The sequence below is a fragment of the Otolemur garnettii genome, unplaced genomic scaffold (assembly GCF_000181295.1).
Source record: "Otolemur garnettii isolate 467f Iridium unplaced genomic scaffold, OtoGar3 scaffold00233, whole genome shotgun sequence".
NCBI classification, from domain to species: Eukaryota; Metazoa; Chordata; class Mammalia; order Primates; family Galagidae; genus Otolemur; species Otolemur garnettii.
This window is the reverse complement of record NW_003852628.1, coordinates 1,044,352-1,056,064: the sequence shown is the minus strand read 5'-3', so window position 1 is coordinate 1,056,064 and position 11,713 is coordinate 1,044,352. Positions and strand designations below refer to the sequence as shown.

Genomic DNA, 11,713 nt, shown 5'->3' with positions numbered 1-11,713 from the left:
TGTGGTGGCGCCTGTAATCCTCGTACACTGGAAGGCCCAGCAGGAGGATTGCCTGAGCTCAGGAGTTTGAGACCAGCCTGAACGAGAACAAGACCCCATCTCAACTAAAAATAGAAAGACTAGCCAGGCATTGTGGGGGGCACCTGTCATCCCAGCTACTTGGGAGGTTGATCCGTTCCAAGTAGCTGGGACAACAGGTGCCCCCTTCTCCTGAAAATTTCAGGAGCCCAGGAATTTGAGGTTGCTATGAGCTATGATGCCATGGTGCCAGGGTAACAGAGTGAGACTTGGTTTCAAAAAAAAAAAAAAAAAAAGAAAGAGAAGAAAAAAGCTTTTTTATCTACATTTATTTATTTTTTATCTACATTTAGATTTCATAAAATTTAGAGTTTAAGTAGGTACATATACCCAAGTTGTTCTAAACATGCTTAAATGTTTCTGATAACCAAACTGAGTATCTGTTTTTTAAATTTAAACTTAAACTACTGCTACTGTAATTACAATTAAATAAATAAATAAATTAATTAATTAATAAAAATAAATTTGTAAATAATAAAAAAATGAATTAAATAAATTTTAAAAATATATCTGCTAAACCTCAGGTGTACAAGCCACATTCTAAATGTTCAGTTGCCACTTGTAGTTAATGGCTACCATGTTGGACACTCAAGCCTAGATTTTTGGTTAGTTGGGCTCTCATGCTTGTTAAACCAGTTAGATTGCTGCTTCTCTTCCCTACCCCCCAGAGTTGCTGATTCAGGGAGGGACCAGGATTTGCATTTCATGTCCCAGAACTTTCTAGCTGATGGAGGCCCTGCTGTTCTGGCAACCACACTTTGAGAACCATTGCATTAAGGACTGAAAAATGGTGGTGTTGCCATTCTGTCATTCCTCTATACTGCTACAAAGAAATTTCCCTTTGGTTACTTATGGAACCATTTGCTTAGAAAAGCTCTCTTCCTTTTTTCAGGCTTCGAGCATAAGATCACAGTCCAGGCCTCTCCAACTCTGGACAAGCGGAAAGGATCCGATGGAGCCAGCCCCCCCGCAAGCCCCAGCATCATCCCCCGGCTGAGGGCCATCCGTTGTGAGTATTTCCCAAGGTCCTGACCAGTCAGTCCGTCAGTCAACAAATATCTTTGAGCACACACCTGGCACCAAGCCAGGCAAGGCCCCTTTTCTCATTCTCATCAGGAAGAAACATATAATAAACAAGGAAACAAATCAGTAAGCAGGATAATGTCCAGTAGTGATAATAAGTGCTGTAAAGAAACTCAGGGAAGGGAATAAGAGAGCAGATATATTTAGGATTCTGCAGAGAACCAGGATCAGTAGCATGTATTTAGGTATATAGAAAGAGATTTATTAAGAGGGATAGGTTCATATGATTGTAAAAGCTGAGAAGTCCCACAATTTGCCATCTGCAAGCCAGAGGCTCAGGAAAGCTGGTGATGTAGTTCCAGTTGCAGTCCAAAGGCCTGAGAACCAGGATCACCAATGTCTGATTTCAGGAGAAGATGGATTCCAAGCTCATGTGGCAAATTCACCCTTTGCCTGCCTTTTTGTTCTACATGGGCCCTCAACGGATTGAATGAGGCCTACCCACATTGGTGAGGGCCAAGCCTTCTTTACTCAGTCTACCCATTCAAATGCTAATCTCTTTTGGAAACAACAGCTATCTAGGCATCTCTTAGCCCAGTCAAGTTGACTGATGCATAAAATTATTGATCACAGAAGGGTTGCTATTTACATTGGAAAGTCCTGTCTGAGGAGGTGAGGTTTGAGCAGGGACTTTTGTGGTAAGAAGGAGTGAGATGAGCCAAGACCCAAAGGCAAGTGACCCTGGCAGAGGGGACAATAAAGGCAAGAGCCTGGAGGTGGAACAAGCTAGGCATGCTAACTCTTAGCACACTTAGCTGGGAGAGAGCATAAGTTTTGTGGTTAAGGCATCCATAGGGGCTAGATTATGCAGGGCCTTGAGAGCCAGGGTGAGGAGTCTCAATTTTCTTTTAGATGCCATAGGGAAGCGCCTAAAGGGCTGTGAGTGAGGCTGATCTAATTGTCATTTTCCCTCCAGCTGCTGTGAGAAATAAAGGTAGGGAGACTGATGAGATGATGGGGTTTGGACCAGGGGACCTGGAAGAGACAGATGGCCACAGCCAGGGCTACATGGCAGAGGCACAGTCATCGGAGTTTGCTAATGAGTTGAGTGGTGCAAGCTAACTCCTGTTTTACCCCCATCTAACCCCAGCCCTGCCCCCACTCACAGCCCCCTTACATGCTTCTGCTTGGATACCTGCTTTATACCTGGCCCAGGAGGTCAGTCTAGCAGGGGACACAGAGACAAATAGCCATATGGCAGCTGCAAATGCTAGTACAAGGAACGTTTGAAGTGTGGCAGGCATAGAGAAGACCAGCTGACAGGAAACTAACTACCCAGAGGTGGAGGCTGAAGGGTGGCAGCACCTCAAAATGCATAGTGAAGGGCTGGGCTGTGCAGGGCAGATGAGGCTGAGGACATTGACAGGGAATAGCTTGAAGTTGCCTCAAATGCCAGGCTGAGGAGCTGGGACTTTTTCTTGACAGCAGTGGCAAGTTATGGGAAGATTTATAGCAGGAAAAGGTCATGAATGGAGTTATAAAGATCCTTAAACACACAAGTGGAGAGGGGAATCTGTGATGGGGAGCATGAAGGCTGGGTGCCCAGTAGGGACAGATTCTCCATGACCCAGTAACCAAGTGGCTTCCCTTGACCCAGTGACTCCCGTGGACTGTGGTGGCGGTGGCAGTAGTGGCAGCAGCCCCAGTGGCAGTGGGACATGGGGCCGCAGTGCACCCCCAAAGAAAGAAGAGCTGGTTGGAGGCAAGAAGAAGGGCCGGACATGGGGGCCCAGCTCTACCCTCCAAAAGGAGCGGGCTGGAGGAGAAGAGAGGTGAGGTGCTGGTGGTGCAGGCCCTGCACCCTGTGCCTTGACCCTAAGCCCAAGGCAGCCACAGGGCTGAGCACACTCCCCTCCCCATCTCTTGATACCGCCTGCAGGCTGAAGACCCTCGGGGAAGGAAGCAAACAATGGTCATCAAGTGCCCCCAATCTGGGCAAATCCCCCAAACACACACCCATGGCCCCGGGCTTTGCCAGCCTCAATGAGATGGGTAAGAGGGTAAGGGGGGACGTTCCCTGGCCAAAGGAGAGCATATCCCAGGACAAAGTAGGGAAGCCCTTTGAGGGGAGAGGACAGGATTCTCTAGGCCAGTGGAGAGGAGCATTCCTGGAAAGGGAGAGAGCAGGTCCCCAGGGAATGAGTGTCATTCCCACAGGCAAGGAGCACCCTTTCCTGAGCCCACTGGGAGGGAAAGATTCTAGAACAGTGCTTAGTGGGGATGTGGTGGTCTTGTTGTTGGAGGGGGTCACTGGGGGCTATCCCTTACTACCAACTGCTTGCCAGCTCGGCAATACAGTGACGCCCCTCTCCGGTTGCAGAGGAGTTCGCGGAGGCGGACGGAGGCAGCAGCATGCCCCCTTCCCCCTACACGACCCCGTCCTACCTCACGGTGCCGATACCCAACGAGCCCTCCCCGGGGACGCGGGTGCCCTGGGAGTCGGCACCGGCAGCGCCCGCTGTCCGGCCGGGACATAGCGTCCGGCGGCGCTGCGACCTCGCGCTGCTGGGTTGCGCCACGCTACTAGGCGCCGTGGGCCTGGGTGCCGACGTGGCGGAGGCGCGAGCGGCAGACTGCGAGGAACAGCGGCGCTGGCTCGACGGCTTCTTCTTCCCCCGCGCCGGCCGCTTCCCTCGGGGTCTCAGCCCGCCTGCTCGCCACCCCAGCCGCCGTGAAGACTCGGCCACCTGCCCGGGCCTGGCGCCCTCGGCCACCCTCGTGTCACTGTCGTCTGTCTCCGATTGCAACTCCACGCGTTCACTGCTGCGCTCGGACAGCGACGAGGCCGCGCCGGCCGCGCCCTCCCCACCGCCCTCCCCGCCCCCGCCCGAGTCCTTGTCTTCGCCCAGCACTAACCCCCTGGTGGACCTGGAGCTGGAGAGCTTCAAGAAGGACCCGCGCCAGTCGCTCACTCCCACTCACGTCACTGCTGCGCGTGCAGTGAGCCGTGGGCACCGGCGGACGCCGTCGGACGGGGCGCTGGGACAGCGAGGGCCGCTCGAGCCCATGGGCCACTGCCCTGGTGAGTGAGGCACCCTCACCGCACTCAGATCCAAAAAAACAGCCCTGTCTCTTGCCGGGGCCTAGGTCCAACGTCCGAGCCGAGCCACTCACTAAGGGGGCAGCCTCAGGTTTAGTTTGGAGGAGGGAGGATCTGAGTTCCCTTGTCCATTCTCCTGGAAGCATTGTGGGTACCTGGGTGACTGAGACTCAGCATGAATCAGGGATGGCAAATAGATGCTTGCAAGAACAAGGCAGGAAGGGTCAGCACGGTGGCTCACGCCAGTAATCCTAGCACTCTGGGAAGCCAAGACAGGTAGAACACCTGAGTTGGAGAGCAGCCTGAGCCAGAGTTAGACCCAGTCTCTGTTTCTTTGCTGGTGGTTGTTGGTGGTGTGTGTTTTTGTTTGTTTGTTTGTTTGTTTTTTGAGACAGGGCCTCAAGCTATCCCCCTGGATAGAGTGCTGTGGCATCACAGCTCACAGCAACCTCCAACTCCTGGGCTCAAGCTCAAGCGAGTCTCCTGCCTCAGCCTCCCAAGTAGCTGGGACCACAGGCACTTGCCACAACGCCCGGCTATTTTTTGGTTTCCAGCCGTCGTTGTTGTTTTGGTGGGCCGGGCTGGATTCAAACCTGCCACCTTAGGTGTATGTGGCTGGCGTCTTAGCCACTTGAGCCACAGGCGCTGAGCTGTTGGTGGTGTTTTTATTGAGACAGGAGTCCCATCCTATGCCCTGAGCAGCGTACAATGGCATCCTAGCTCACTGCAACCTCAGACTTGGGCTGTGAGCATTCCGCTGCCTTAGCCTGCAGTAAGCCGCTGGGATTACAGGAGCTCACCACAGTGCCTGGCTGGGTCTCACTCTCACTCAGGCAAGTCTTAAACTCCTGAGCTCAAGCAATTCTCCCCTCTCAGACTCCCACAGTGCTGGGATTACAGGCGTGAGCCACCAAAAACTAGCTGGGTGTTGTGTCAGGTGCTACGTGGGAGGCTGAGGCAAATGAATCTCTTAAGCCCCAGAGATTGAGGTTGCTGTGAGCTGTGACAGCACAGGACTCTACTGGGGGTGACAAAGTGAGACTCTGTCTCAAAAAAAAAAAAAAACAAGACAGGTGGCTTTAACAATGGTAACAGTAATGACTATAGTAATGACTCCTGGGTAGCACTCAGGGGCTAGTCCTGTTCCTTGTGCATTTAACCATGACAAAGATGATTGCCATGGTAGAAGATTGCTGCTTGTTTTACAATTGTTATTGTATTTAATCCTCACTTATGTAAGTGCTGTTTTTCATGGGTTTTGTGGAGTTTTTGTTGTTGTTGTTTCGTGAGACAGACTGTCACTCAGCAGCCTCAGACTCTGGGGCTTAAGCAATCATCTTGCCTAAGCTTCCCAACTAGCTGGGACTACAGGCACTGGCCTCAACGCCTGGCTAATTGTTTCTATTTTTAGTAGAGACTGGGGGTCTCACTCTTGCTCAGGCTGGTCTAGAACTCTTGAGCTCAAGTGATCCACCCATCTTGGCCTCCCAGAGTGTTAGAGTTATAGGAGTGAGCCACCCAGGCTAGCTGAAGTGCTGTTTGTATACTATAATGTCTGAGGTCTCTCATAGATCTATCTGCATGACTCTGACCCAATGTAGAAGACTCAGGAGGATGGGGGCTTTGGCTAGAGGGGTGCTAAGAAACTGGCTACAAAACATTAAGGACTATGTCCAGAGCCCACTTAGATGAGTGAGCAACTGGGAGTGGTTGGGACCTAAGTCAAGGTCCAAGCCCTGCTGGGCTGCAGGTGGCTATTGCGTTGCAATAGAAAGTGGGCCTTTCAAGATCTGTGGATTTTTCAACAGAAGCTCAAAATTCCACTTTCCCTGTAAAATCTCCTGGGTTTTAAATGTCACCCTCTGTTCCACCCTCACTCACCTCATCTGAACCTCTTTTACCAGGCCCTCGAGACCCCCTGGATTTCCCTCGCCTGCCTGACCCCCAGGCCCTGTTCCCAGCCCGCCGCCGGCCCCCTGAGTTCCCAGGCCGCCCCACCACCCTGACCTTCGCCCCAAGGCCCCGGCCAGCTGCCAGTCGCCCTCGCTTAGACCCTTGGAAACTAGTCTCCTTCGGCCGGACACTCAGCATCTCACCTCCCAGCAGGCCAGACACTCCGGAGAGCCCTGGGCCCTCTAGCATGCAGCCCACGCTGCTCGACATGGACATGGAGGGGCAGAGCCAGGACAGCACAGTGCCCCTGTGTGGGGTGCATGGCCCCCACTGAGGCCTGCCCACCACCGCCCGCCTGGGCAGCCATGAATGTAGCGCCCCAGGCCCCGCCCCAGCCTGCCATGCCACAAGGTGGGGGAGTCCCTGGGCAGGATACTCAATGCTATTTATTGGGGAAGGGGGGAGGGAGGAGACTTAATTTATTCCTTTGTACCCCAGGGGGTGGAGCCCTGTGCCCACCGTGCACTGGGGAGAGGGTGGGCAGGGATACTCAGGGACAGGGCATCATGGGGGATTTGGCACAAAATGCAACATTAAAGGTAACCCCTGCCCCCTACTGAACTTGGCTGTATGTCTTTCCCTGGCCCAGGCTCTGATGTTGAGTCATCCTCAATGGGACACTCCTTACCCCACATACTCTCCTAGGACTTCCATGGGTTTCTCAGGTCCAAGAGATGAGGCCCAGGCCCATGTCTCCTTCCCAGTCCCCATAAGAACACCACACAAAGAGGTAATGGTCACCAGTGACAAGTGTTTTACCAGTGAACACATGGGCTAGGGGAAGTTACATGTGAGATGGGAGGGAGTAGAGACAGTCCCCCTACACTTGCCTCAGCCAACCACATCCCGAGTCCCAGCCCCAGATGCGGCCCCAGCCCCAGCCCCACTGTCTTCCCGCTGGAGGCTGCAACGGTTCATCTTTAGCTGAGTCAGCTGGATGTAGCGGAGGACGTTGGTGTCTGCAGGGAAGGTGGGTAGGGCATTATCTGGGTGACTGGGGGCAGCAGGTGACATCTGTACCACCTTGGCTCACACCTCATTCTCCCCAGTCTCCAGTGGGTGCCCCACACACCCAGTATTGTCACAGCTCTTTTCCCCAAGCTGCAGCTACAACCAGCAGAGCAGAGGCATTTCGCACCTCCATCCTTCTCGTATTTGCTACACCCACTGCCAGGAATGCCCCTTTGCAGTGGCTACTGTCACACTTCTACTCATTGTCCAATGGTATCTGTGAGAACTCTGTCCTTGAAGCCACTTAACAGGAAAATTAATCTTACCCCTTTGCTCCCACAACCTGTGTCACATACCTGTTGTGATCCCTCTTCTCTCCTCATTAGCTCTTTTTTTTTTTTTTCTTGAAACAACCTCCTTTCTGTCACCCTGGCTAGAGTGCAATGTCATCATAGCTCAGTATAACCTCCAATTCCTGGGTTCAAGCAATCCTCCTGTCTCAGCCTCCTGAGTAGCTGGGACTACAGATGTGCGCCACCATGCCCAACTTATTTTTTCTATTTTTAGTAGAGATGGGGTCTCTTTCTTATTCAGGCTTCAGGTCTCAAGCTCCTAACCTCCAGCGATCCTCCTGCTTCAGTCTACCACAGTGCTAAGATTGCAGGCATGAGCCACTATGCTGGGCCCTCATTAGCTCTTAACACAAAATTTGAGTGGTGTGTCTGCCTGCATACACACACACCCACACATCCTGCCTATGATCTCCCAAAGGACAAGGAACAATTCTTCAACTCTGCTAATCACACACGCACACACATGCACATCAAATTTCTGGCACTGGCTCAGCGCCTGTGGCTCAAGTGGCTAAGGCGCCAGCCACATACACCTAGGGTGGTGGGTTCGAATCCAGCCCGGGCCCACCAAACAACAATGATGGCTGCAACCAAGAAAAATAGCCAGGCATTGTGGCAGGCGCCTGTAGTTCCAGCTACTTGGGAGGTGGAGGCAGGAGCCTTGCTTGAGCCCAGGAGTTGGAGGTTGCTGCGAGCTGGGATGCCAGGGCACTCTACCCAGGGGGACAGCTTGAGGCTCTGTCTCAAAAAAAAAAAAAAAATCCTGGCATTGCCCAACCCAGGTGGATAAGTGAATGATGGAAAAGGTGAATGAATCAGTGAGTGTGGAATGGGTTGATTGGTAAGTGGAGGAATGAGTGTGTGTACTGGGGAGACATAATGGAGATGACAGTGGGTGAGTGGATAGAGGAGTGGCTGAGTGGGTGAACATGGGTTGGGTCAATTACAATATTTGAGAAGTGGTTGGGTAAATGTCAGGAAAGGGATGGGTGGACGGATGTTTGAATGGCCAGTGAAGAGATAGCTGAATGAATGGTGGGTGAGTGGAAGAACCTGTGTGTAGGGAGTAGGTGGATGGCGAGAGGAGCGTCAGTTAATGAACAGCCCTCCCATCAGGCAGCTCCACCAGAGGACTCTGCGCCCCTACTCTGATCTTCCTGCACTTGTTTCCTGGACTCTAGTCCCTTTCCCTGCCCCATGCCCAGACCTCACCTCTGCCCCGCCCTGCCCGGCCCCTCACCTGTGGGCTCTCGGGTGCGGGCCTCCTGCAGGTAGCGCAGCGCGCGTGCGTAGTCGCCCAGATGGTAGAAGGCAATGCCAGCACGGTAGGTGGCCTTGAAGTTGCCCTGCTGCTTCTCCAGCACCTTGAGACAGTACTCGCGCACGCGTTCATAGTTCACCAGCTCCGACTGCAGCAGGCAAGCTGCGGGGGCGCCGGGGGCCGGTACCCTCAGAGCCTGCAGGCACTCCCAGGACCCACCTGACCTGGAGCCTGCCCTCCAGGTTGCCGCGAACCGGTCTAAACGCTCACTCAGGCCACCCGGGGGCGCGAATCTGGCAGCCGATCAAAATATACTCAATCTGCGCCGCCACTAGAGGGCGCAAACGGCACAGACAAAAGCTCTTGGGCGATTAGCCGTGAGGTTTGATTAGACCAGGATATTAAGGGCACTTACAGAGGTGAGGGACGGGGCCTTGAATGGCTCACTCAGGGTAGACCTTTCTCACCTTAGGTTCGCATGTGGCAAGGAATGACTCAGGAGAAGGGGCCCCGAAGACCCAGTCCAAAGCCTATTTCTTGCGTCCCAACTCCCTCCATCCAGAGATCCCTGTGGTCCCCTGCCCCCAGTCCCTTTCCTGATCAAGTTCTGAGGTCTCCCTCAACAGACCACAGCCCTGGGCCCTTCAGCCTTCTGCCTCCCCACCTACCAAGGCCCCAAGGGCTCATCATCACCCCTCACTCCCCACCTCTTACACACATGCCCCTCTGTGCCCCGCGACGGCACCATACCCGTGAGAGAGTCATAACACTCCACCTCCGTGTTCTCAACCAGACGCCGCTGCTCCTCGCTCAGGCGCGCGGGCCCAGGGCTGCTGGTGGGTCCGGGGGCGGGGGTAGGCAGGCCGCCAGAGCGGGCCCCCTGCGCCGCCTTCAGCTGCAGCAGTGCCCGGTGATACTTGCCGATGGCTTCCCGGAACTTCTTCTCTCGGTAGCAGCGCTGGCCCTCCGCCTTGAACGCCACGGCGGCCCGCAGGCTGCTGTCGAGTGCCGCACCCAGGCCCCCCGACGGCTCTGGAGCGGGACCGGGACGACCCGAACCATGGCGGGGACCCGGCCCCGGGCCCGGCGGGGAAAGGGCGGGAGGCGGGCGCGGCGGAGGCTCCGGGGCAGCGCTGAGCATTAGCACCGGGGACAGCGCGCCGCGCTGCATTGTGGGAAACTCCTGCCGCCGCTGCTGCAGCTACCGCATCGCCCCCCGCGGGGCTGGTCCCCACCCTTTCTCCGCCCCCGCACCTCCGGCAACCGACTCTGGCTGCCCCCTATGGGTCTAGAGAACCCCCTCAAGACTCTCTCCACGCTCACCTTCGAATCAGTCCAAGCCCTAGATCTTCAGTTGGCTGCTCTCTTAACCATTTCCTTTACTCTCCCCATCCTCCCGCCTGCTCGCTTCCCCTATACCAAAGCTCTCGAAGATTTCTAGAAGGAAAGGATGAGCCTGGAGGAAAAAATAGGAAGATATCAACCTCGCAGAAAGTTGGCTTTCAGCCCACTAGCCATCTGACATATTGGCTAAGAACACAGGACATAGACTCAAGCTGCTCAAATTCAAATCCCTGATAATTTTCTCATTAGTTGCGTGACCTGACAAGTTCACTTAAATTACCAGGAATTCTGTATCCTCATCAATAAAATAGAACAATAATATCAACTCTAGAATTCATTTATTTATGCAATAAATATTCAGTGATATCTTTTCTGTGCCCAGCTCTGTACTGGGTGATATTGGGACACAACAGAAACAGAGAGACCTTCAGATCCTACCTTCACTGGGCCCACAGTCCAGACAGTGACAGCCCTGAGTGGGCTAGCCTGGGAAGCTCAGGCAGAAGGGTCAGAACTGGGATGGGTAGGGAGGCATGCAAAGGAGTGGGCTGGAAGGAGGGGGCACAACCGGCTGTGAGGTCCCAGAAGTGCCACCTGTCCTGGGCTGAAGTGGTGAGTGAAGGCTTCCTGGAGGAGGTACTAATTCTGTAAATAAGAGAGATCTGTGCATTACTCTCAACCAGCTCACCATTGCGGGGTGGAGGGAAGGACAACAAGAAGGCAGACAAGTCCCCAGTCAGTGACAGCCCAAGGTGAGTAGCACAATAATAAGAATGTTCAAAAGAGGAAGCATGGGGGGAGGCTTTCAAGAGAAAAACGGGGTGAATGAGGTGATTGCCTTTCAATCCTCTTTAGCTGCTTACTTAGCTGTGGGACCTTGGCCAAGTTCCTTGAGCTTCCTCCAATTTAACTTCCTCCTTGTGACATGAGGATAATAGGCAAGTTTAGCTCAGCATGGCTGCAGGGACTGAATTATATTATGCAGGTAAAGCACTTAGCACAGGGCCTCATACAGCAATGGGCAATTAACAGCTGGGGTTTCTTATCCTCCATTAGACTCTGGGTCATGTGATCATAAATGCCTGGCTCTGATTCAGCACACATACACACTATAGTCATTGAACAAATGAGTGAATAGCCTTATGTATTACCATTCCTTCCTCCATGGGTCCCAGCCCATGTTTCTCCATTCTCCCCACCCCTTCTGTCAGTTCCTCCCCCACAGAAGTCCTATTCAACAGGCTTAACTCAGCACCTTCCATCCCAATAGCAGCATCTGCCTCTCCTCTATCTCTTACTGAACTTTACAGCAAAATGGTTTTGCTGAGTTTCTCCCCTATTCCTGAGTACCAAAATTGGGATGTTCAAGGTTGGACACCCCAACATGTTCCTCAGGGACCTGAGGGGTAGAAACATGTTCCTCTCTGTACCTCCAAATCCAGGCTCCATGAGGAATTTAAAATTCCTAAGCTTTGGCTCAGCACCTGTAGCTCAAGCAGCCAAGGAAGGCACCAGCCACGTATACCAGAGCTGGCAGGTTCAAATCCAGCCCAAGTCTGCCAAACAACAATGACAACTCTAACCAAAAAATAGCTGGGCATTGTGATGGGTGCCTGTTGTCCCAACTACTTAGGAGGCTGAGGCAAGAGA

The 11,713-nt window shown here is 53.4% G+C and overlaps 2 protein-coding genes across 2 annotated transcripts in view; one reads left to right on the top strand and one right to left on the bottom strand.

Annotated features, from left to right (window-relative positions):
- MAP3K10 (mitogen-activated protein kinase kinase kinase 10) overlaps nucleotides 1-6,711 on the top strand; it is a 20,627-nt gene extending 13,916 nt beyond the window's left edge. Inside the window, exons 6-10 of the mRNA XM_003802118.3 lie at nucleotides 971-1,087; nucleotides 2,759-2,933; nucleotides 3,041-3,153; nucleotides 3,482-4,183; nucleotides 6,106-6,711. Coding sequence (XP_003802166.1) covers nucleotides 971-1,087; nucleotides 2,759-2,933; nucleotides 3,041-3,153; nucleotides 3,482-4,183; nucleotides 6,106-6,428 — 1,430 coding nt within the window. The 3' untranslated portion in view covers nucleotides 6,429-6,711. The remainder of the gene's footprint in view (nucleotides 1-970; nucleotides 1,088-2,758; nucleotides 2,934-3,040; nucleotides 3,154-3,481; nucleotides 4,184-6,105) is intronic.
- A 176-nt stretch (nucleotides 6,712-6,887) lies between these two features.
- Nucleotides 6,888-10,194, bottom strand: TTC9B (tetratricopeptide repeat domain 9B). Its single transcript, XM_003802117.2, has 3 exons — nucleotides 9,470-10,194; nucleotides 8,699-8,881; nucleotides 6,888-7,113 (listed from the first exon to the last, which is right to left on the bottom strand). The coding sequence occupies exons 1-3, from the start codon at nucleotides 9,888-9,890 to the stop codon at nucleotides 6,986-6,988; spliced, it is 732 nt and encodes a 243-aa protein (XP_003802165.1). The 5' UTR covers nucleotides 9,891-10,194; the 3' UTR covers nucleotides 6,888-6,985.
- Nucleotides 10,195-11,713: the final 1,519 nt, after the last annotated feature.

Bases quoted from the DNA above. Each gene is read 5' to 3' on its own strand.
- TTC9B (XM_003802117.2), bottom strand. From the start codon at position 9,890: ATGCAGCGCGGCGCGCTGTCCCCGGTGCTAATGCTCAGCGCTGCCCCG. The intron at 8,882-9,469 runs GTATGGTGCCGT...GCGCCCCCGCAG, and splicing joins GTGTTATGACTCTCTCACGG to CTTGCCTGCTGCAGTCGGAG. The intron at 7,114-8,698 runs GTGAGGGGCCGG...CCTTCCCTGCAG, and splicing joins CCGCACCCGAGAGCCCACAG to ACACCAACGTCCTCCGCTAC.